General features: G+C 38.9%; 3 protein-coding genes across 3 annotated transcripts in view; 1 reads left to right on the top strand and 2 right to left on the bottom strand.

The window, feature by feature from the left end:
• Window positions 1–6,574, bottom strand: part of LOC102294932 (GDNF family receptor alpha-4) — a 29,756-nt gene extending 23,182 nt beyond the window's left edge. The window contains exon 1 of the mRNA XM_005922217.3: window positions 3,928–6,574. Coding sequence (XP_005922279.1) covers window positions 3,928–3,982 — 55 coding nt within the window. The 5' untranslated portion in view covers window positions 3,983–6,574. The remainder of the gene's footprint in view (window positions 1–3,927) is intronic.
• A 182-nt stretch (window positions 6,575–6,756) lies between these two features.
• On the top strand, window positions 6,757–9,104 carry si:dkey-251i10.1 (uncharacterized protein LOC100038774 homolog). Its single transcript, XM_005922215.2, has 4 exons — window positions 6,757–7,004; window positions 7,838–8,324; window positions 8,411–8,551; window positions 8,677–9,104. The coding sequence occupies exons 1-4, from the start codon at window positions 6,894–6,896 to the stop codon at window positions 8,832–8,834; spliced, it is 897 nt and encodes a 298-aa protein (XP_005922277.1). The 5' UTR covers window positions 6,757–6,893; the 3' UTR covers window positions 8,835–9,104.
• Window positions 9,105–12,385: 3,281 nt separating this feature from the next.
• The window catches only part of zbtb20 (zinc finger and BTB domain containing 20), a 33,163-nt gene continuing 21,023 nt past the window's right edge, over window positions 12,386–24,525 (bottom strand). The window contains exon 4 of the mRNA XM_005922214.3: window positions 12,386–23,952. Coding sequence (XP_005922276.1) covers window positions 23,417–23,952 — 536 coding nt within the window. The 3' untranslated portion in view covers window positions 12,386–23,416. The remainder of the gene's footprint in view (window positions 23,953–24,525) is intronic.

The following is a 24,525-nucleotide window of genomic DNA, read 5'->3' as shown; positions in this document are numbered from 1 at the left end:
CCTTCTTTTAACATTAAACATATGCTTAACAGTTTGCACATATTCTCTTTGTTACGAGCAAAGTTTCGCTACTGCCCTGGGCAGCCTCGGTCGAGCAGTTCCTCTTAAAGAAATGGCAAAAGTTGGTTTTCTTTGTCTGTAATGGAAAGCTGACTTATTTAGTATGTGAACTCGTGCTGAGATGACTCTTATTTAACATGCTATTTCAAAGCATATGCATTTCCTTTAGATGTCGCTGGGTATTTGGGACTTATTAGTGCTCAAAGAAAAACATTTCAAAAGAAGCTGAAAACAAAGTTATTATTTATCAAGGAAACACAACAACAACCATACATTAGCCAAGCAACCACAGTACACTGCGTTATCTTTTTCTCCCTCGTCATTGTGCTTACATGCTTTTGTGGCCTCTCTGTTCTGCATTGTAGCTTCTTCCCCTTCAGTCACTTCATGCAGTTCTACCTGCTGCATTTATTTATTCTCTACAACCTATCAAGTCATCAAATTTTTCCACACCTAAAGTGTACAAGCCCCATCTTTTTTCCAGCAGCTCTCACAGCTGTGGCCACATGAGGACAACACTGATTGGTTTAGTAACATGTTACATTGACTTTAAAAAAAAAAAAAATGTGCAGTCTTCAAAAAATCTGATCATTTGCCAACTTCTTTTCAAAAAGCTGTTTGTGGAACAACTCTTCACACCTCCTTAAATAAAAAACACACCTTGTTTAAATTACCTCGCATGTATGGGCAAACACCTCACCTTTCATTTTGCCTCAGTTTGTGCAACATAACAACACTAGTGCTGAAAACTTCCATACGGAGCCACTTGCTTAACCACTTTTGATGTACCAACCCAAAGAAAGACTCCAGGCCTGGGGGGCCCTCAGTAAGTGAGTCAGGAGTAAGCAAAGCAGCATTAGCTGCTCGACAGTGAGTTGTTGAGCAGCAGGTAAAGCTGTCTGAATCCAGAGGCGACAGTTCTGCTGGTGAGGACAAGAATAATCATTTCATGTTCGATATCAACAGCTACCCAGTGCATCTAGTACATGGATAATGTCTCACTTAATGAGCCGTGCCAGCGGATTGTGCAGCCACATCACGCAGGCAGCATCCCTCCGCTGTACACCAGGTAAAACGCATCAGGTGCTGCATCAGCCAGCTAGGGTGTCTGGATCTGTGTGAATATTTCAGGCTTCTGCCTTCTGCTGCCTGATGTAGTTCTAAATTCCAACGTGCCAAGACATTTCTTGGCCAGACACACACACGAGCACTGACAGTTTCCATCGGGCTGTGGATTTTTTGTTTGTGCCATCAAGTGTGTGCGAGCGGCAATCAAGATGCAGTGCACACGTGAACAAATTGACTATTACAGCCAGTCATACATAAGTGACACAATTTAACGTTTAAGAAAGTGGGGCTTTTTTATGCTTTTAGCTTGACAGTGAGAAACCAGGTGTCATTCAGACCTACATTTAATTGCTATCCTTGATGTGATCCTTTTAATTAAAATGACTCCTTTAATGCAAAATGTCAAATAGATGCATATTCAGAGGAATTTCATATTTTTTATCTAAGGAATATTCAATGGGCTTCTTGCCAGTTTAATTTTTGTGTGCTGTCGTCCTAAACAAAACAGAATTACAGGCACAGGGAACATCAAGACAATGCCTGAGCATTCAGAGGGGAAGACAAAGAAATGCCTATGGCACGGAGAGAAGGATAAAGAGGCTGAGAATTGGATAAACCTGCGTGCATGAGGTGAAGTCAAATAGCCAAATAGAAACTCCAGGGAGACTAGTCCACCTAAGAAGTGGGTAACTTTACACAGCCTGAAAATAAGCCCTAATAAATTTGTGACAACCGTGTTATGGCTCAATCACATCCACTAAATGAACTACCAAAATAGCAGTGCTCAATCAGCAGTTGCAGCCTCTACTGGGACTTTAGCGATAATCCTCAGGGGCCTGGCAGCAAAGGGTCAAAGTCGGGTTAAATGTCACTCAACAATAGCCAGCTTTCAGTTTATATAGCTGGCAAACATGCAGTGTTTCCACATTCAAAGTGATTGCATGCATTATTTGTGGGCTTTCGTTCCATTGCACTATTCATTTGAGGAAAGAACCGTGGATTCAACAACATATACAAAAAATAACCCAGAGAATGAGAATCAGATCATATCTTTGACCCAACAGATGATAGATTTTAAAGTCAGCTTTTAAAAGTCGGGACTTTTGTTCAAAGGCGTGAAAATTCTTAATCTATACCTATAGATGTTTTTCTCCTCTTCAGTCTTGGTGACAAACCTTTTGAGAAGGCCACTGTCATCATCTTGTTGGCGCTGCCATTGTTGAGGCCACCGAGTTGCACAAAGTCGGATATATTCCAAGGTAAAAATAACATTGCATGAAATGGAATACAGTTCGTAGGGGCCAGACTATTTAAACAGCAAGTCTGGCCAAACAGCCGTTTTGAAACAAAGTAGCTCCACAACAGATTTGACCAAAACGACATTAACACTGAGACCAGATTCTGCACCGATTACACTTTTTTTTTAATGACATTGATTAACAAAATTAAAATCCAATAATTTCTCTTGCAATCAGGTATAATGTCAGAAGTGAACATCAGTGCAGACTAATTTGCATGTGTAATGATTCGTATCTCGATTAATTAGCACTTGAAAGTAGCTGCTTTTCTTGGTGTGATTCCACCTAAGTGCGTGGCAGGTGGGCTTGAAACACTATGATGTTCTGCGTGTCTGAAGGCTCTGACATTCACGAGAAAGCATTCATCATCTAATGATACAAATCTCTAATGGGCAGCCTCACCTGATGTTATCTGAACATTCCCGGATGCCGAGAAGGATGAACCTCCTGTACTTGGAGCATAATCCAACAATTACATTATTTGCATGCATTTGTGCAGTGAAAAGCAGAGGGTGGGCGGTGGCTGTGTGTCCTGCGGTCTGTGTTACATTAGATCAAGAACAATAGATCAAGATACATGACATGTAAAGAGCCACAAGCTCTGATGTACATGTCACATTTTTCAAAAGAAAGATCAAAATGGATATAACTCTAAACCAGCAACCACAGACCAACAAGCTTTACGCTCCACATTATTGACATTAGACAATATAAAGGCACTTGGCAGAAGCTTAATGTGTGTTCACACTGCAAATTCACGGAGCCTGCTGAAATGTCAGATATTGCTGAGAGGTCTCTCTTGAGTCGATCTTCACAAAAGACAATGACTGCTAGTGCTGTGACACTAAATGCTCTCTTTTGTTACTTCTATTAAGTTGTGGATGTCAGATTTAATCCTACAGCAAATTCACTTCCATTGCACATTTTATGAAATAAAGGAAGAAAGGTCTATTGTCTCAGACCTGAACACATCATCCACATGTAATATCTGAACTTCTGCTAGATTTTGTATTATTTCGTGGACCTGTGTAGTTTTATTCTGAAGGCTGTCCCAAAAGTTTCTCTTAAACCTGGAATACAATGCAAGACTATTTATGAACCTGCGTCCAGCCAACGTTTATTCTCCTTCTCATGCGTGGACAAAAAGTCTTTCTCCCTTTATGAATTTCAATATCAAGCCAGCTACCGCTCGGGTCACACAGATGTAGGCAATATACAAAAATAATAACAGAACATCAGCAAAACAAATTTAGCTCCGGTGTCTTCGTGTGTATCTCGGCTTGGGGCTTCTTACTCTCTAATATGCTGCTATTCATTCATACATTTGCATGAAAAACACGCACGCACGTACCCGCACACACATGCACTTTCTTATTAAAGTTGCCGGTACTGTCAGAAAATATCTCTTCCAAAAGATCCCAGCTTTGCATTATACACCGCGATATGGCAGTCTAAACGGGTGATTAAAATCTCACTTCAAAATCAGAAAGATGATGCTTACCATGAGAGAAAACATTGAGCAGAAGTCCAACGATTATCATCCTGCCCGGTGACATTGGATAGTTAGGGATTAGGAAACTCGCACCCGGCTCACTGCAGCTCAGTGACCCGTCTCCTGCCACATCCAGCCTCCCCTGCCGCTGCGCCCTCACGGACTGACTGACTGAGGCTGATCGGATGGTCTAGCAGCCTATACAAAGTTGGCAAAAACTGAACAGGAGCGATTCAAGTTCTCGCGATTTTTGTTGTTCCATTTATTTTTCGGATCCCGGTTATATTGATCTCTGTCGGACGCCAATTCCAAAATCATTTATCCACAAAAGAAGAAAGAGAGAGAGAAGAAAGTTTCTCTGCAGCTGATCGCGACAAAGCTCCCATCAGTCACACACCGTACCGTAACCTCCCGAGCGCGAGCTGTGTGGCTTTTGCGCTTCTGCTTCCCTGGCAGCTCCACAGTTGTCCAGCCAGAGTTGAGAGCAGACTGAGACTGCACGGTGCAACTCTTGTTAAAGGCGCAATGTGATTGGCCCAATGCAACGAGCGATTGTGGCCAAAGGGACGTGAAAATGTTTCCAGTGGGAGAACAGCTGGGTCCCAGAAGGAAAATATGGGCATCAACTTTATGGACAACGTGCATCTGTTATTGAGGTTACACGGGGGAAAAAAGTTAGCACCATTACTGTGAATCTACTCAACTCTTCACGTGTTGTGTTTAGTTTTTGATGGTCGGTTGTGTTCAAAGCATAGCTCCAGTGAATGAACATGAATGCTTTCGACCTTGACGCTTATAATAGGCTTTTGTGCCATGCCAGGCTGCATTCAGAGGAAATCTGAGGAAGACGACCCTTTGTTTCCGTTTGGACTATATGTCCACGGTTATAAATCGTTTTGGGTTTTTTGTTTCCTCCACAGCTGCCTTAAATTAAACAGCTCTCATCCTTTCCATCGAGACTGGTCTGCAGTTCAGGCTTTTCCCATTCATATCAGTTTATAGCAGGAGTGGAACTGTGAGATCTTAATTTGTTCCAGTGCTGTGGCTGATCTGTGGGGGGAATGTGGTTATCCACAGAGGAATGAATTCAGAAATACTAAAATAAGACTGCTCACCTGTAACGCTAAGGTGATTTCACTCCCTTGTGTTTGTTATTGCACGATTGATTCCGTCTTTCATTATTTCCTCAACTTCTCTCACTTTCAGTATTTTACAAAGATTTGTAGCATCGTTGCAAAGCTTTCAAGTATAGCATCCACTTTTTTAATAAATTGCTTTCTTCTTCTTCTTTTTTTACTTTAAGGTGTTTGTTTGTGGTTTCGTGGAGTTCACAAGCCTATCTGTTTAAAATAATGCTCCACTCAAAAACATGATTAAATACACCCACAGCTGCCTCTCAATAAAGGCGAACAAAAGCAATTTAAAATTGCAAAGTGCGTGCAATTGACCTGCTGTCCTCACTGTAATTAAAAGCAGAGGGATTAATGGATTAATTTACACATCCTGTTTAAATGTATTCTCAAGTGGCAGCAAGAAATACAAGTGGACAGTGACTGGCCTTAAAATGCACATGCAGACAAACAAGACCAACCACACAGGGCATTTCATAAGGAACTGTAAATATCAGAGGGCAACGCAAGATTTTGAGAAAAAACTAAACATTTTTCCAGGGTGCTTTTAAATTTTGAATAGGCAAATATTTTCTCACAGCAGTGCCAAGGGGGTTCATTTAATACGCTGTTAGCCCCTTCACCTTCAGAAGCTGGTCTGTGGTAGGATTTCTTAGAGATGGCTAGACACTGACTGCTGTACATGGCATGACAGCAGCACCTCCCTGTGGTCAACACTGCGCATGAGCCAAGAAACGTGCAGCTCGCAGATCCAAACGCTCAAATACAGTTAAAAATATATGTTCAGTGTTAGTGATGTTATGGTTTTACATAATAATGTCAAAAAATCAATAAAACAAAGTCAACAAGTATATTATTCGATGATCTGTGGTTTGAAAGAAAATCAATGGCTTTTATAAATAGTCAGACAAGCAGAAAATCCATTAACATAGATAGATAGATAGATAGATAGATAGATAGATAGATAGATAGATAGATAGATAGATAGATAGATAGATAGATAGATAGATAGATAGATAGATAGATAAAACTGAGGCCAAGTCTTCTGCCGCCCTCTGGTGTACATATGTGCTTAAGTCTACTAGATAGATAAAATATCTATTTGCAGCATTGTCACAATGGTGACTCACACACACCTAAAGGTGGCTTTCAGAGGGTAGTTGTGGTACCAGCAGTGCAGGTGCAGAAATGAACAAGCATCTAATATCATCCTAGCTGACTCTGCGTAGTACGTGAAGAATTATCTGCAGGCTGCTGCAGTGATTTAACCGTTTAGTGTAAATATGCAGATCAGGGCAAAACTAGAATGCGAAACCTATGTTAATAGAGTCACACGTAACACTGAAAATGAGTACAGGCTGTGCCAGAGTTGTTTCATAACAGGTAATATGCCGTTAATAATTGTAGGGATTACGCATCTTTAAGGTCCTTGATAGATGAACCTCACGGTATGATTCACACCACGAATTTGAAACTGTCTCGTTACCCACGATAGTGATTCTGAGCAGGAAGCCAAAAAGGAACGAGAACACGTTCTGTCTCATTTTGGTTTTCGGTCTAAATTAAGGCACTTCACGTGAATTTAATTATAATTCAGGAATTACTCGCCTGGGGTCGAGACAACTACGTAAAGTGACGACAAGACAAATTGGACCGTTTTATTGGCGGAGCAGCGCGTGACGTGGAGGCTAGTTCTCGTGTAGTATCGCGATCCGATATGTGAAATAAATCCCCGGCGCAGCTACACAATCGGCCATTTTGTCGGTGCAGGCCATCAGCCGCAGAGGGCAGAGGGGCGTATAGTCTTTACTAGTTACCTGGAAGACACATCAAGAACATCGCAATATGAACGATACACTTGTTTCATTCGCCAAGGATTTCTTGGCCGGTGGTATTTCTGCTGCCATCTCCAAAACAGCCGTCGCCCCTATTGAGAGAGTGAAGCTTCTCCTTCAGGTAAAACTCTTTGACTGGCGGAAAGCCGTTAGCCGGCTAGCTTGTGTAATCTTACTCACTGCCATTTAAAAGTATTAATTGAATACTAATTGAGTAGCTTGTACTTAAACTAATTGCAGCTTGCTTATTATAATGTTTATCCGGAAACGGTTAAACTATAAAGAGGGACTGCTTCAATGATTTGAGGTCACCACAGGATGGGGAAATGACCTACACGAGCCCGGTTGCTAACGCTAGCTTTATTACACGTTAACCTTAGCCGGCATAGCTAACAAAGGACAAACACGGGAACACTCTGTACGAACAGCCGGCAACTCGTCTGGATTATTTAAAGCGCTGGTATCCCAACTATAGTTACACGGGGATAACATGATTATAGTATTCTCGGTAAAATTTGGCGGCGTATCATTGTGGTGGCCCATGTACCCCCGGATGTTAGGCAGCGTTTAGCACGACTGCTAAGCTAAAGCCCGGGCGGTAGTCAATCACAGCCAGATCAGCAAGTTTTACATCCCTTCTTGTTCAACCCGCACAACGACATTATATTACACCCTTTAGTGACATTTGTGTTATTTGAGGCTTAGTGTCTGTCTGTGTGAGCATGATTAAATTAATAGATGGTTAACCACGTCCGAATTAACTAGTCAGATTACAATTCAACACGGTAGTCATTATCATTAATTACTGATATCTGTTTAAGAATTTCTCTTGTGGTTCCTGCAATTTTTATAGCTTCAAGGTCACAACAAAGGGACCTTGTCGCAGTAAAGTGGTTCCTTAGCTTCCTGATTTTTAACCTCAGTCTGTGTGATTCTCCTTTTCTCTTAATCCAGGTCCAGCATGCCAGTAAGCAGATCACAGCTGATAAGCAGTACAAGGGTATCATGGACTGCGTTGTCCGTATTCCCAAGGAGCAGGGATTCCTTTCCTTCTGGAGAGGTAACCTTGCCAATGTCATCAGATATTTCCCCACCCAGGCCCTCAACTTTGCCTTCAAGGACAAGTACAAGAAGGTCTTCCTTGATGGCGTCGACAAGCGCACGCAGTTCTGGAGGTACTTTGCTGGCAACCTGGCCTCTGGTGGTGCTGCTGGAGCCACCTCCCTCTGTTTCGTGTACCCCCTTGACTTCGCCCGTACCCGCCTGGCAGCTGATGTGGGAAAGGCAGGAGCTGGGAGAGAGTTCTCAGGTCTGGGTGACTGCCTGGTTAAGATCTTCAAGTCTGACGGCTTGAAAGGATTGTACCAGGGCTTCAATGTGTCTGTGCAGGGCATCATTATCTACAGGGCTGCATACTTCGGCATCTATGATACAGCTAAGGGTATGTTTATTTCGCACTGATCATAAAGCGATTCATCTGCATCTATTGGTGTTGTAAATAATTTACCTTTCCTTTTGTGCTTGCAGGAATGCTTCCAGACCCCAAAAACACCCACATTGTGGTGAGCTGGATGATTGCACAGACTGTGACAGCCGTTGCTGGCCTGACCTCATACCCCTTCGATACTGTCCGTAGACGTATGATGATGCAGTCCGGACGTAAAGGAGGTGAGTGTATTTGTAACACGCGTCACCTAGACATGAACCCAGAAGTTACAGTTGATCTGTTCTATATTGAGTTTTATTTCGTAACTAACTCTTTTTTTTTTTCTTTCTTTTTTTTCCTTCCTTAGCTGAAATCATGTACACCGGGACCATTGATTGCTGGCGCAAGATCGCACGCGATGAGGGTGGTAAGGCTTTCTTCAAGGGAGCCTGGTCCAACGTGCTCAGAGGCATGGGCGGCGCCTTTGTGCTGGTGTTGTACGATGAGCTGAAGAAGGTCCTCTAAATCTTCATTGTCACATCACTGTCCAATTTGGCTAAATGTAATAACTTTCCATTTCTACGGACTCTGCGTTCTGCCTTATTTATGGGAACAAACTTCTCACCAATAGTGAGAGATGGCTGTACGTTGTGCATCTTTGATTTTAAAACGTTCCACACCCTGTTTACCAATGTCATTCCTGTTTAAAAAGAAATATGATACCTCCTCCTGTCATTCACTAGGTTTGTATGGTCCCAACTTGAATAAATTTATTCTGGGGAACAAACTAAACAATTTATGTCTACTGTCTCCAATACTGTTATAGCATGGGATGAACACTCACTTGGATAATGAAATGCACGAAGTGGATTACACCCAATGGCTATATTTACTCATGCTTATCTCTCCCTGAGCCTTTCTGCATTTGACCGTGGCCACTTCTAGGATTGTAGAGTAGAATACTCGAGTGTCACCTCCTTTGTTGTGCCACTCAGATTGTTAGTAGCACAATCTATAGCTTGTATACTGACCTTACTGAGGTTCTGTTTCTAGGTTATCTTTCACAGCACATGTAAATTGACAGTATTGCAGTTTTAGTTATTCAAACAGCTGGAAAATGTAAATCTTAAGAGAAATATATAAAATAGAATATATGTAGTTCAAGATATCCCTCTCATTGGATATTCAGTGTCTGAATAAATATAGCTCTTAAATTTAGAAGAACAGAATGACTACCACGCATCCAAGACACCAACTGAATTCAAATCTATTCTCACATCCATCATAAATTGCTTTGGCGATGTAAGAAGTTTGGTTTTGCTTTGTCAACCTAAATAGCAAACATGATTATAAGGTGTGGCGCATGTTAAGTGAGCTGCAAACGACTGGCTAGGTGAACACTTGCTTTATTAGTCATATCTGTAGCCAGGCAGAGTGTTATGGGAGAAATACTTCCTACATACTTTCTACATTTTTCATAAGTAATAAAGCCTATATGACATAGTGTAAATTAACATAGGTGTAATTTGATTATATAGATATAAATTATGAGAGAGAGAGAGTTTAAGGTAAACTTGGCAGGTATGTAAAAAAATGGCATGGCTTTTTTTTCTTCTTTTTTTAAACCTAATGAAAAGTCAGATTAAAGATAAAGCAGCGATTAAGAGGCCCTTACACACAAGTTTCAAAGTACAATCTGGTTTCGGTCTACTTAACCCGAGATACTGAATGTGGTCAGCAGGGGGCGCCAGTTGCATACAGCGTGAAACTAGATCGGCTCTGCTAAACTGCTCCCACTGAGAGTTTCTTAATGAGGAGTGTCTAAAGCTCAAACAGGCTTTAAATCTTATCAGAATATTATGACAACAAAACAAAGGCTCACCCTGACCCAACCGAGATAAACAATCATCACAAACAGCCAGGCAGTGTTTGCTATGTTGAACTTATTACTTCAATACAGCGAAACCTCCTGCCTGTATAACTCGTTTCAGAAGGTTAAAGAGGTGTTGATGCATTCCAGAGTGATGCTGTGTAACTGTAGCCTGTACTGTAACACTGTAACTTAAATGTTGTTGTTCCTCTATTACATTGTAAAAAAGAAAAAAAAGTAATACACCTTACAATAAAGCACCGAGAGCCTGACAAAGTAAAGGAAGAATATTTGTCCAGTGCATTTAAAATGACAAATGTTAAAGTGTTTATAAAGTTGCTAATAAAGTGGACAGATACAGAACTGTTTGCTCAGTGTCTTACATCGATTTAAATGAAACCCTTTGCATTTTACTTTGCTTTGACGAGAGATTCACCTTTAAATTGTTTGGAAATATGAATTAAAAAACCGGCAAATCACTTTCCTGTTTGTACTGAGAGCGTGGGTGTAGCCATATAAAGAAAGGGAATGATTTGCCAAGGCAGTAGAGCTATGTTTGTCTTATACAAGTTTAATTTGCAGTCATAAACACCAATAACATATGCATCTGAATAAAATGCATACAGTACACATTATCTTCTTTGCCTTCTCCCTGTCTGCTCTTGCTGGTTAATGTTTTTGCCAAATCACACCTGTCATATTATCCATTCTTTAGACATCTAATCTGTTAATGAGTATTATTGAAGCGCATGGTTGGCATTTGTTTTTTCTTTAACTTTGCTTGTGGAAATAAGGAGCACTGTTTACAGCACATAGCTCTAATCTGAATATCAATAAAAGCTCGTATTGATCTTGCTCGGGTTGTTCTCCGTCCACACACACAGTATGTTAATCAGTGTAAAAAGCCCCAGAGCAAACCACGTTTGATATGGCCATATCTGAGAATCATCTGCGGCCTTGCGCAGCCACGTGCTGTACTTTGCAGCAGCTCGGGGGTAAAAACGCACACCTAACAACGGGACACACCTGCTCTTTGGTTCCTGCTGAAATCATTTCTGTAGCTCTTTCCACATTGGTCGTGCCAGTTTCCTCCCACAGTCTAAACACTTGTGAGTCAAGTGGACTGTACTCTTGAATTGTCTGTAGGTGTGAAGTACGACTGCGACTGTTTATTAATCATTGTTAGATTTGTAACCAACTGACAGCTTGTCCGGGGTGTTCCCTGCCTCCTGCACAGTGCATTCTGGGATACATTCCAGCCTGTTGTTCATTATCTCGTCACTTCCAACTGTGTTTGGAATCAACACGCACCACAACACACCAGGCTAATATTATTTATGAGCTTAATTTTAGCTACGACGGGTAATTTATTCGAATAAATTGACTCCGAGCATTTCATCTATATGTTTATCTGGTTTTAAGGATTAACTGGATGTTAGTACTTTGCGGCAGCGCAGTTGGGAAATGTGAGTCCTATTATTATTATCATTATTATTACTACACAGGCATTCATTGATCCAAAGACAAAAGAGCACAAAAAGAAAACAGCAACAAGACTTTCTGTGAAGTACAGGAAAGTACTAGTTTTTATTCCTTCATAATCAAACTTCACAAACAGCTTGAACTTGTACAATACCTCAGAGAGTGAAAATTACAAAAAAAGTGCTGGTAACATTTACAAAAATCATCCTTACTTAGCAACAATCAGTTTATTCTTCCACACTTTTTTTAGTCTTTTGTATTAAGGCTTAATACTTCTGTATAAAGTATATGCAAGATAAGTCTTCACAGTTTTTCGAAAAAAGTCACAATATTATGTAACATAATGAAGCTTTTACGGCTATTTTCTTTATAATAACAAATACACATCACTGGTAAATATATGTGAAATACAGGGCTTATTGTAAAATGGCAAGTAATGATACTGTTTGCTGAGATAAATTGATTCCACACACTGTTATAGGAAAGTTCTGACATACCCTTGCTATAACTGAAGGAGGAGGAGAAAAAAAAAATATGATAAGCATAAACACTTGGGAGATCGCCTCCAAACTTTGGCACATCCCATGAAACAATTTCACAAAGAATGAGATTTATTTTTGAAATCATACATATGGAAGAATAGTTAAACTGGCATAAAGTGAAAACATGCTGTGTAGTAAGGTGCTAAAATCAGAGATATTACACTGCCAGCCTTTTTTTTTTCTTTCCTTTTTTACCCCACATGGACTGACATGAATAAGGTGCATTTGTAAGACTCAAAAGCATGATGTAGGCCTTTCTTAGATGTCAACGAAATATGCAATAAATACAAGTCTTCAAAAACGACCTAAATGAATTTGACCAATAGTCTCGAGGCGACCTCGTATACTCATGCGTTCCCATGGATTCAGAAAAATGAAAATCTCTTCTGCAGTTGTGTAACTCTAACTGTGGCATGTGAAAGTAAAAGCTGTATTGTATCGGTACAATGGTATGTGTTATTTGATTTTTTTTTTTGTGTTGTTTTTTCTGTTTTTGTTTCGTTTTACCTTTAACTGTCGTGAAAAACTGGATGAGTAAGGAGATGGAATTTGAAAACTAAATGCGAAACTAAGCCAAGATATATTCACAAGATCCTCTAAGCTGCACTGGTTTACAGGTCAACAGATGAGAGCTCTAGCCCTAGACTTACCAATTTCACCCTCATGCATACTGTACGGTTAAAGTGACGCAACAAGCTTGCTTAAATAGTCTACATCACAAAAAGCAATTTGGTTTTAGTGCAAACACAATTGGCTGGCTTCAGCTTCTCAATAATAACAAGCTCACCAAGGAGATTACAAGAAGGCACATACTTATGCTTCCTCTAACACGCAACAAATTTAGACAAACCGCAACATCTTTCAACAACACCACAAAGCGGTGAAAACAGGAAAGCTACTACATCCAGATAAAATGGTGACGTTTTGCTCTTTGTGAATTTTTGAAAAATTTACACTTATTTATCAGAAAAATATAGTGACGTTCGGGCCGATCGCTAATGCTGCCGGTAAATGACCCTAATTGAAAATGACGTATGATACATTTTGGTGGCTTCTCTACATAAGCAGCCAATGATGGTGCGTTCATTGACGAAAAGAAGAACAAAAAAAAAGAAAAAAAGATGCATTTTGGATTTTCGTTTTTTCATTATTGTTTCGTTTTAAAGCATTTTTTTTCCTGGAACATCCCAGAAAAATATCACTCAAAGTTTTTAAGGGAAAGGTGTGCATGACGGCGGACAGCTGGGTTTCTCTTTTGGCATTTGTGTTTATTTCTAAACATGTTGGCTTGTGTGATGAAGACGACTGACTCGTGGTGAACGATTCCATCCCTCATAACATCCCTACTCTCACTTCGGATCTGTAAGAGCTGCTTGATTTGTCCAAAACAATCACAGGAGGAAACAACAGTTTTAATGCCCCTCAAATCTGGACACTAATACTCAGGGTACTGCTGGGTAAATTTAACATAAAAAAAAGAAGAAGAAGAAGAAGAAGAAGAAGGAAAAAGGGGCGAGGGGAGAAAAAAAAGAACCCTGCTACAAACAGCAATATATGGATGTCATGTGCATTTAAAAAACCAATTCTGTACCTTTGAATACAAAAAAAACAAAACAAAGTAAAACACGTCAAATATCACCATTTACTCAGCATTCCCATGGTGAGGACAAGCGTCCCATACTATGGTTCAAATATGTGTCGTGTGAATTATATTGCTTTTGATAGAATAAGACCAAAATCAGTCTAGTGCAAATCTCTTATCTGGTTTGAGAAGTGGTGGTAGGTGTAATGAGAGGCAACTGTTAAATCTGCTCTAGAAAGAACATATCGGGTGATTCTGACAACTACTTAGCTGTGAAGTGGTATCCCTTTATGAATTTTCTTTTCCAGAAAAGAAAAACAAATCTGTCACCAGTCTATGCCATAACAACAATTTTGAAGGACATCCCTAATAAATAGTTCCTATTAAATATATATATATATTTTTATATATAACCCATCACCTACTGAATGCAATTAACCAGCACAAAAGGAAATATGGTAACTCCTTCTATCCAAATAACTCCTATTTTGATCGGGAGGATGGCGGCCATGTTACTCACCCTCCCGTGTACAGCGGGGGGAGGGTGTGCTTTGTCTGTCAGCTCACATCGGTGCTAACGGGTGTTGCCTGTGCAGTTATGTCTGTCAAATACATCTCTCAACTTGGAAATGTTGGAAAACTCACTCCAGTCCAGTGTTTGACAAATCATATTATAAAAACATCCTTGCACATACATTTAAAAAAAGAAAAAAGAAAAGAAAAAACTTTATCCCCTATTTCAAAACAGCAGTCAATACATTTCATACAAGCTTGTTTCATAACAGCAATAATAACAACATACAAACCAACTTGGAGCATAAATTATCAAAAACAAACTGAACACATTACTGCAGCATATATTTCAGGGTTGCTTAGTTGTGATGTTAACTAACTTTACTACAACAGCTCCACTTCTGCCAAGTTCATAACTATATAAGAGATGTCATTTTTTTTCTTTTTTTATGAAGGGAAATAGTAAAATCAAAAGCTGACATAGGCAAAAAAAAAAAAAAAAAGCCTGACAAAATATACACATATTTATAACCACATCTCAAATTTCAACTCATGTGCATGTTTACAAAAGCATCTAGGTACATGATATGGCAGCAAAAAGCCTGAAAGCACGATGGAAGAAGAAGAAGAAGAAAAATCAAAATCAAACCTAAGCTGCTTTTTAAAAAGGGTGCGTGTAATTTTGGATTTTAAATGTTAATATCTTCGGCCCGGGTTTTGATTAAAAAAAAAAAAAAAACCCTGCCTGAATTACAGTAATTCAATTTTCTATTTTGAATACACAGGATGAACAAATACAGCAGATTTTACCCAGATTTGGACCTTATAGTTATAAAACTAATTGTTGCCAAATGATTTACATTCGCTATTACAAAAATATACTCTTATTTGAATCACTTTGATAAATAATACCTAATCACGTCGCGATGTTGAAATCCATCGTACAGTTTGGTTTGAATTTACTTTTGTTGCGCAGTGACAACCGGCTTTGTTGCCTTTCTTTCAGCGAACATTAAGGTCGATTTGTTAATAGGTGACGAGCACCTAAACTAGATTTGAGTTGCTGAGACTTAAAGTTGTGTATAATTTTTTTTTTCCATTTTTTTTTTTTGGCTTAATAAACAACTTACAAATATGTGCAAACTTAACATCTTGGTCCATCTCAAGTATAAATGGCTGAATGTACTCTTAAGTTACAATGTCCGATTAGTTACTAGGGACAGCCTTAAATATATATTAAACACAATCCAATGTGAAGGTGAAAGTGTACACCGATTTGCTAAATGTGTGTATAGAAGACGTAACCAATGATTATTATGTTTTGCCAGAGGAACAATGCAACATTTACAATCTTATACATGTTTTAACATGCAATAGTTTACATCACAGCTATTGTGTCAGATTCATTTTTATGTTTTGTTGCATTTCTTATTTTTAAAAAAAGAAAATCTATTTTGGTCTACAATAGGCAAATTAACACAACCACAAAACTATAAACAAGTGACATAACGTATACGCATTTTCACAAGCACCCTGCCATGAGATTAAAAACAAAGAAAATCAATCATATTAATATTAATAATAGTAATAATAATAATAACGGTGGCAATCTAGCCCAATTGTAGGAACCCCACACACATTATAAAGAAATATTCATTTTTTCAAAAACTTAAAATTGTCCTAACCTTTTCTTTGGTTTGTTTGTTTGTTTTATTTAACTTCTAATGATTACCATGGCCCCGTTTTGCTAATTACCCCAACCTGCCCGTTTTATGAAGACACAGTGCTGAAATTTTTCATCTAAGTCTTCAGTGATGGCAGACCACGAGTTGGCCCAGACCACGGCCAACGTCACGGCGAGGAACCTCGACTTTTTCTAATGTCTCTGCACTATTAAAGAGTGACCTACACAGAGAGAGAGGCAGAACGATAGCATAGTGTATATGTTGTCTATAAAACCAGTCCGCACAAGCGTTAGCTGTGGTCAGAGCTTATAAGGGTTTGTGATCTCATGGCAAAGTTTGAAATAAATGTCGAGATGAGATCTAAAAAATTTTTTTAAGAAATTAAAAAAAAAACGAAATGGGATCATTTTTAGGGAAATGTAAATTTTTGCTAAACTTGTGATAAGCAAGTCTGCTACCACACGGGTTTGTAAAAACGATTAAGTGCTGGGAATTCTCCTTAATGTTTGGTTTGAGTTGGAATGTGCTGCTCTTGAACAGGAATGCATGTTTTTAGTTGACGCTGCTGCACACCTTTAACCTAATCGTCTCATCCAGCTGAACTAAGCCAAAAAGACTTGAGTGACTGAGAATACAAAGAGGCTCAGCTCTTCAGAGTCCAAGTCCCCTCATCAGTGTGATAAAGAAAAGATACTGAATGCGTGTTATCCAGGGACTCGATAACAAAGTACTCCTCCACTGAAAAAAAAAAAAAAAGCTGTGTAGACAGGACTGCATGCTTTATTTGGACTGTTCGATGGTAGTTACCTGAAGATGGTGTTTTATTTTTAAAACAACACATCTGGGGTAGAGTAATAACTGCATGTTCGGAGAATAGTAAATATAATCTAGATATTGTAATAGCTTAGTATAGCTGTGTCTACTTGAAAATCTGAACAGCTGCTTCATTATGTCTGTAAAACCCTTAAATTTCAAACAGAACTGTTTCTGAGGATGTCATAGTGTGACGGTTGAATGACAGGGACTAGCTATATCACATTGCCTATATTTGTGATGCTTCCTTTTAACAGTAAATGTCTATGAAACTAAGTGTATATTTGTTAATCATAGCTGTTTTCTCCTAATTTAATTGAAAACTATGCATTATGGAGGATTCAAAGATTCAAAATAAAGGCAATCACTTTCTTTTGGCATGCTGCATTTAATGTTATAAAATGTTTTGCATTTAAGAAAAAAAATGAAGATTTTTTTCTTCTTCTTTATATTTGTCTGCTTCCCTCTTACTCTTATAATTTAAAGTCTCCCCTCATCCTCCCCAAATTTGGCACCGTAACTAGGCTGGAGAAGGTTAGAGAGAAAACTGTGGTAATTAGTCCACAGGGGACAAAATAATAAGCCATCACAAAACCTTTTATCTCAGAGCCACTCGGTCCTGAAACTTGATTTGTGGTTTTTCATTCTGCCGTATTTCTCTCTTAGTTTTTGTTCATCCAAGCACCTAAAGACTGCTGTTCAGGGAAGAGCTGTTTATCTGTAGCCAAAACTTTCAATTTGGCATCCCACTTTTTATTTCCAAATTGCGGTGATAAAAACCGGCCAGTCTAATGTTTAATAACCATTTTCTTTTCTCTTTTTTTTTAACCACATTGCTCGTTGCTTGCCCTTTACGATTCCAAGCTGCACATAAATAACAAGGCTGTAAGATAAGATAAAACTTTAATGATCATTGTGGGGAAATTGGGCATTGGCTTGCATTTGGACGGGCCTGCCATCAAGGTCAAAGCACGCCTGGTGTGATTTGCGCACAGTGTACTTTGGAGCCAACTAAGAACCTTAAAGCAGCTTTCAGATCCTACAGACTGCAAACCATTTCATTCATGTAGTCTCAGAGGAGGCAACTAGTGGCATTTCCACAGATGTTATTGTAATATGAAAAAACGCAACGGCCATAATGACCAACAAAGAGAATCAAAAATATTCAACGATTCTACTTGTTTTTGTTTTGTTCGTTTAAACTTCACCTCTTCTGGCTGATGTGTGGCTCCCCCTGCTGTTCACAAAATGCCACTGCCCTTTCTCCCCAAACATACAGTACAGTACAGTATATGGCTTGTTTGCAAATGTGAAAAACTGGAAAAAAAAAAAGCCTCATCTATGACAGAGAGCAATGTGACAGGAAAACAAAATGGCTATCCAGTATTAGGATTTCATATTTTGATTTCCAACTGCCATCTAAACCAACCAATCAAAGGCGTGCGTGATTGCATTTTAAATCTTTTCATCCTCCAAACTGTATACATGTATGTTTAAAAAATAAAACTAGCTGATGTAGTCTTTACTGTATATGAATAGAACATTTCAGGTATTTAAAGGGTTCTCTTATGCACTCACAACCACCAGGTTTTTAGCAGTAATAGTATAAATAGTCTATTTTTCATTAGTCCACTGTGTATATTCTGTATTTGTGCAACGTAGGAGAGAAAAACTATGAATATTCTGTATAGTTGCTGTATGTACTGATAGGCACTTGATAGGCGTACTCCCTATATCACACAAGGTATTGTATATTCTAGCTGCAATTTTATCAAACTATCTGAAAATGTATTCTTTATCTGTGTGGAGATGGTGATACTTAAAATATATATAGTTTATTTGTAAGAAGTTATCTATTTCATTCTTATGTGTACTGTAGAAGGACGAAAAAAGCAACGAAAAAAATAAAAAAGCTGTTAAGTATTATATGAATGCGTTCATGTGTTTTCTACTTTTGTGACTTTCTTCGCGCCTAAATAAAAGAAATCTGACTTAAAATGTGTGGAGACAGACTTAAAGACAAACAGGAAGACAGACACATGCTTATCAGAATAAAATGAACCTGTTCCTTACTCAGTATCACCCTCACCATTACTATCTTCCATTTCCTTGTTTTCAACTAAATGCAAAGCGTATATGCATATATATATAATACACTGTGAAAAATAACCGACTATTCTTTATTCAGTCGCGCGAAGCTATGTATGTATAAACAACACCACTATGACCACCAGAAAAAAGCAGAAGGAACTCCGAAATAAAGAAGTATAACAATGAATTAAACTTACTGCAAGAAGGACAACAATGTACTGTAGACCCTGTGTCTCTACACTACGATAAACAAAACATAAACAGGAATATATCTGAAACACAATACAAACAGCTGCAGGCTCAAGACTAGTATCTACTTTTCAATATGTTTTGTTCAGGAAAATATGCGTACACTTTGCAAACATAAAGTCTAGTCTAACAACTAGAAGAAGCACGATTGAGATAAGGACTTTTTTTTTCTGGATAATGTTGCAACTTTTCAACAATTTTTGACTTGGGGTTTTTTTTTGTTTTTTTTTTTTTGCAACACTGAGAAAAGAGAATTAAGCACCACCACGAGTATCTGAAGCAGTATAAGGAATATATAACTATGGACAGTGAAGAGCGTGTGATGCTAATGCGACAGGGGACAGAGGGGGAGGAAGCCTGGGTATGCTCTGAGCACGTTATGACACACTGGAGAGAAGGTGCTTCCCCTTCCGAGCCTGGTCTGCTATCAAACACCTTATGATACAAGAAGTCAACTGACGACGGGACGAGTTATTTAGCCCTCATCCAGATAACGTTGAGATTGGCTACTTTTGTTATTCCAAAAGAAGTGATAGAGAGAAACGATTGATAGTGAACTTGTGAAATCAAATATTTGGAGGAGAAAAGAAAAAGAAAACCAACATCGAGCTACTTAACCTACTATTTAGACCAATGATACCACAAAGCTGGTTGTACTCATCTAGCTACAGTCAATAGTGCATTTGATATACGTGTTTACACAAAATATGTAAAAATTTCGGTGCCATGAAGGAATGCTAGATTACTGAATACACACGTTACACTGAAACGATTTCATTAATGTCTCTGCCTTTGCTGTTAAAGAAGTGATGATGTTAGTTTGGCAGTGTTTATTTGGTACTGAACAGACAACAAACACCAACATCATGAGCTGTGCGCCATACGTGTGGCAATACTGTTGGAAAGAGATCTCGGCAGTTGCTTACATATTTCTATTTAGTGCATTGTCTGTTAAGGCATGAGATTACCCTCCACGTGCTGTGTAGAGACAAATATAGCACTAGCATGCAGCAATATTGCCATCCTGGCAACAACAGCTACAAACAGGAACCATATAGTTTAGGCTTATATGCACACCGTAAGAGACGGGCCCAATCAAATGTTAAATAATGTGCTACTTTTACTGAGGACCAACCTCACGGCTTTTCAGTGTATTTCTAAAGTGTGGCCGATTTATTTTTATTTCAGTTTCAGACCAGGAGAATCCAGAATCCCGACATCACCGGGTCTCACGTGTTCGTCACTTGACTTCATCTGAAACCGACTCGGCAGTGATGTGAAATCTAGTAGCAATTATATGAAATTTAGCATCAAAAATGCTTGACACAACTTCTCCAATCTGGTACAGTGAAGTCAACAGTACTTGACCTAAGCTTGAGTAAAATCCTCCGAACAACTGTTACAGGTGCCTTATTAGCCCAAAAGGTTTGGAGAGCTGCTTCTCATAGTACCTGCGCTGCATATTGCAAAGGAAGCCCTACAGTTCAGATATTCCACTTATCAACATTTTGATTAGGCTATATACCACACAGACACTCACAGACATACGGACACTAAGGAAGGGACACAACTGTGTACGACTGACGGACAGATATCAAAGAAGCCGCATTCCATCACCTCCCCTACACCTTTAAACCCCACAGAAAAAAGTTGTTCTAGGACACATACCATTTATGTTACACACACACACTTTATAAATGTTTTATTATTAATAATATAATAATAGTTATTATTATTTTTTTACCTCCGCCAACAGCGTCGGACGGGAGTTTGTTTATTATTACTGTCATTGTTGCACTGTTAATGTTGTTTGGCTTGGATGTTTCTCATAGGAAAATTCTGCTCTTTTACTAAAGAAATGCAGTTGAATAAAACTGTTACAGGGAGCTGACTCCATAGAAGAGTGAATTCAAAGGTTAAAACATAGATGAGCACACATAATGGTACAGGTTTAAATAAAAACAGGTGCTTGCATTAACACGGCACAAGTATATATACTGTAGGTAACTGCAAGCAATAACAAAAGCCAAGAATCGCTGAAGTACTTAATGAAGAAATTGAAACAAAGCTATTCTATTACATGTGAACTCTACAACCAAATGTTAGATTTAAAAAAAAAAAATCCTCTTTTCTAAAACTATAATATCTCTGTTAACAGTAGTGCACTTATTGGTTTAAGCAGTGCAACATATATGCAAGAAAATAATGCAGTCCACTTATCAAGATTTTTTTAAAAAAAGTTGTTGTTTTTTTCCTTTGAAATTGAATAAAAGAAAATCATAGTTCATTTAAGGAAAATGATTAAATATCAAGCACAGGCATTTTAAGAAAATGTGCAAAGTAGCACTTTTTTTTTTTTTTTAAATCGACAGCGGGTCTTTTTAAGACCCCCGTATGCAGTTAGTTATTCTTTTAATAATACAACTACGAAAGTGTTTGCTCACATAAATGAGCAAATCCTTCAGATTGCAGTTGCAGGCAGTTACGTGCGTGCGTCTGTGTGTGTGTGTGTGTCCGAGTGTATGTGTGCGTGTGTCTGTGTGTGTCCTATTTTGGATTAAAAAGCAATAAAACAAAAAAAAAAAAAAAGAATTGAAATATCAGAAATGAGCCTTAAGTGATGTGATGCAGGGATGACAACTTGCACACACTAGCTTCCAAATCTATTCTGTACATGCTGTTGTCTAGGTTTTAGAAAAATTAGGAATGTATGCTATTGTCTACAAAGTCCATTTGCAACTTGTGGTATACCATGAAACAGTGTGATAGCAATCAGTCAGTGGAGCTACTTGTTTTGCTTTCAGACTGTATTTCCTTTCAAAACACTGCACGCTATTTGAGCCTTCAGGGAGAGCTAGGACATGAAAAGCAATGCATTTAGCTCCCATCTGCTGAAATAGCTTTGCAATACCATTAAACAGGTTATACAGGTGCTCTGTGATCAGGGGTGACGTTTCCTTTAATTTCAAATTTGATTCAAATTAAATGATCCACTCCTAAACAACACTGTTTCAATCAACAACTAGCCTAACCCCTCCCCGATATTCAAATTCAATTATCAAATTAAAACCACATCGGCTACTTAATAACAACAATAGTTGAAGTGACAAATCTTTGTTTTGTTCGGGTTTGTTTTTTTTTTAATCTATATCCCATAACAGTCAGGTGCAAGTTGAGGAGCAGCAATTATGAAGGAGAGAGTTTAGTCGCATATTCCAACCTGCCAAAACTATGAGCGTGAAAGGCTAAATAAAAACCGTCAGCAAAAACAATCTTTCTTTTTTTCTTATGTTTTGACATGGAAGAGGTCTAATAGCCTTAACAGTCTTTTGAAGATATTAGTGGCAGTGTATGCAAATGAGTTAAACTCCAAACTTCAGAAAAAAAGAAACAGATTTTTGCTCAAATACTGTCTCATCAACACACCGTAATTTAGTCATCTTTACCATCAGAATGCATGGACAATAATTATAAAGCATGTGAGAAATATCTGCCCCCGTCACCGCTGACGAGGGTGTTACATTTCAGGACAATGATTGAAATTGGTACCTTGACAATGGCTGCATTATAATCCCTTAATACAATAGGAATAAATAAAACCCAGTGTCAAATTAACTACTCTCCTTTTTTTTTATTTCATATAAGAAGGCAATCTTGTGACCATCAGTATTTTTAGAGGGAATATGTAGCCCAACCCCAGGTGTTTTTTTTTTTTTCTTATTATTGTTGTTGTAAATTATACCACAGTAAGCTTGGACATCTAAAGTTTCCAAACTGGTCAATATGGGTTCACAACTGCCATGATAGATATTTCATGGCAATGTACACACACACACACACATACACACACACACACACACACACGGTAACGCACACACACGCACACACTTGGATAAACAGACAGACACATGCAAATGCACGAACGTTCAAACAGGTATATTCATTCAGACATGTCGACACAAAAGGTGTGTTTGTGTGTATGTGTTTCTTTCGTAGGCCTTTCGGTAGTGTTCAACACATAAATCAGTATTTTAGGAAAGCATACATTTAGAGGCCTGTAGTTAGGATCCATCCAGTAGATCAATATCAAACTACTAAGCCTTAAGGCCACCATCTTTTTTTTTCTTTTAGAATAACAGAAAAAAAAAATCTTTTTTTTTTTGGGAAACTTAATGTGCCAGTGTCTATACTCATTACTCTTCATACCTCAAAATAAGAAAAGGAAAATCTAGTGCCATTTTATTTGTCATTCTTTTTGAAAGAAGTTTATCTAGTTGTACTTATCCATCGGAGACATGCATTCGCATGTGGTCATTGAAGTGCTCCATTTGGTCAAACTTGGCAGGGCAGACGGAGCATACGTAGGTGGTCCCTTCTTGGCAGCTCGCTTCTGCAGCTACACCCACTCCTGTTCCAACCCCAGCCCCTACTCCAGCACCTCCACTTACTGGCATGGCGAGGGCAACCACTCCAGCTCCGGGCTCAGGGACGGCCATAGGCATGGGAATGGAGACAGGACCCGGGGCAACTGCACTCCCTGACAGCCCAGTGATGGCGCTGGCTGTGCTGTGCAGGGCCATGTGCCTCTCCAGCAGGGTCTTGTGTGAGAACTTCTTCTTGCAGATGTAGCACTCATAGGACTTCTCTCCACGGTGCAGCCGCATGTGGACGTTGAGAGAGCTCTTCTGGGTGAAGCGCTTGTTGCAGATGCTGCACTGGTAGGCCCGCACCCCCGTGTGTGTCACCATATGTTTTATTAAGTAATCCTTCAGGGAGAAAGAGCGCCAGCAGATGCTGCATTGATGAGGCTTCTCACCTGGATGTGCATGAAAGACAAAAGCATTAAGGAGGGTGGGGGGAAAAAGGGGGAAGAAAGTTGTGGATTAGGTTAGGAATATGGACAAGATGGGTGTCAAAAAATCACTACTAAACATTTTAAATGATTAAAATCTCACAATGTATCTCCAGACCAGGTGGACGTGCAATTACTGAACGGTGAAAGAAAAATTTATTCAAGGGAAAATTCTTATAACCCTTCTCACCCTTTCTCTGGTTTCTTTCTCTGAGGTTAATTTAGCTCCATCTGTTTATCACATAAACATCCACCTCGATAGGGACATTCACTGAGGTCTGTGTGGCGCGGTCATTTTTAATGAAAGATTTCAGGGTGCGCACGCTGCTGTGGGTAAATCAGCCATTACGAAGGCACGTGTCTGATTTATTAATTACAAAAAAATTGGACCAAATTAGTAGTTGGAAATTGAATCAAGGCAAATTTTGACGCTAAACGCTCCTGAAACACAGCCAGCTGACTCTTAAGCCCTACATAGAAAAAAAAACATGGCAGGATGAGCTGACTTCAACTTGTACGGCAACATCAGACGCCCAA

The sequence above is a fragment of the Haplochromis burtoni genome, unplaced genomic scaffold, assembly GCF_018398535.1.
Source record: "Haplochromis burtoni strain Fernald_Lab_line unplaced genomic scaffold, NCSU_Asbu1 Contig_56, whole genome shotgun sequence".
NCBI lineage: Eukaryota > Metazoa > Chordata > Actinopteri > Cichliformes > Cichlidae > Haplochromis > Haplochromis burtoni.
Note: the sequence above shows the minus strand (reverse complement) of the source record. Positions and strands in the feature narration are given on the sequence as shown.

Coding starts and splice junctions, on each gene's coding strand:
- si:dkey-251i10.1 (XM_005922215.2), top strand. CDS start 6,894: ATGAACGATACACTTGTTTCATTCGCCAAGGATTTCTTGGCCGGTGGT. Junction 7,005..7,837: donor GAGTGAAGCTTCTCCTTCAG/GTAAAACTCTTT, acceptor CTCTTAATCCAG/GTCCAGCATGCCAGTAAGCA. Junction 8,552..8,676: donor GCAGTCCGGACGTAAAGGAG/GTGAGTGTATTT, acceptor TTCCTTCCTTAG/CTGAAATCATGTACACCGGG.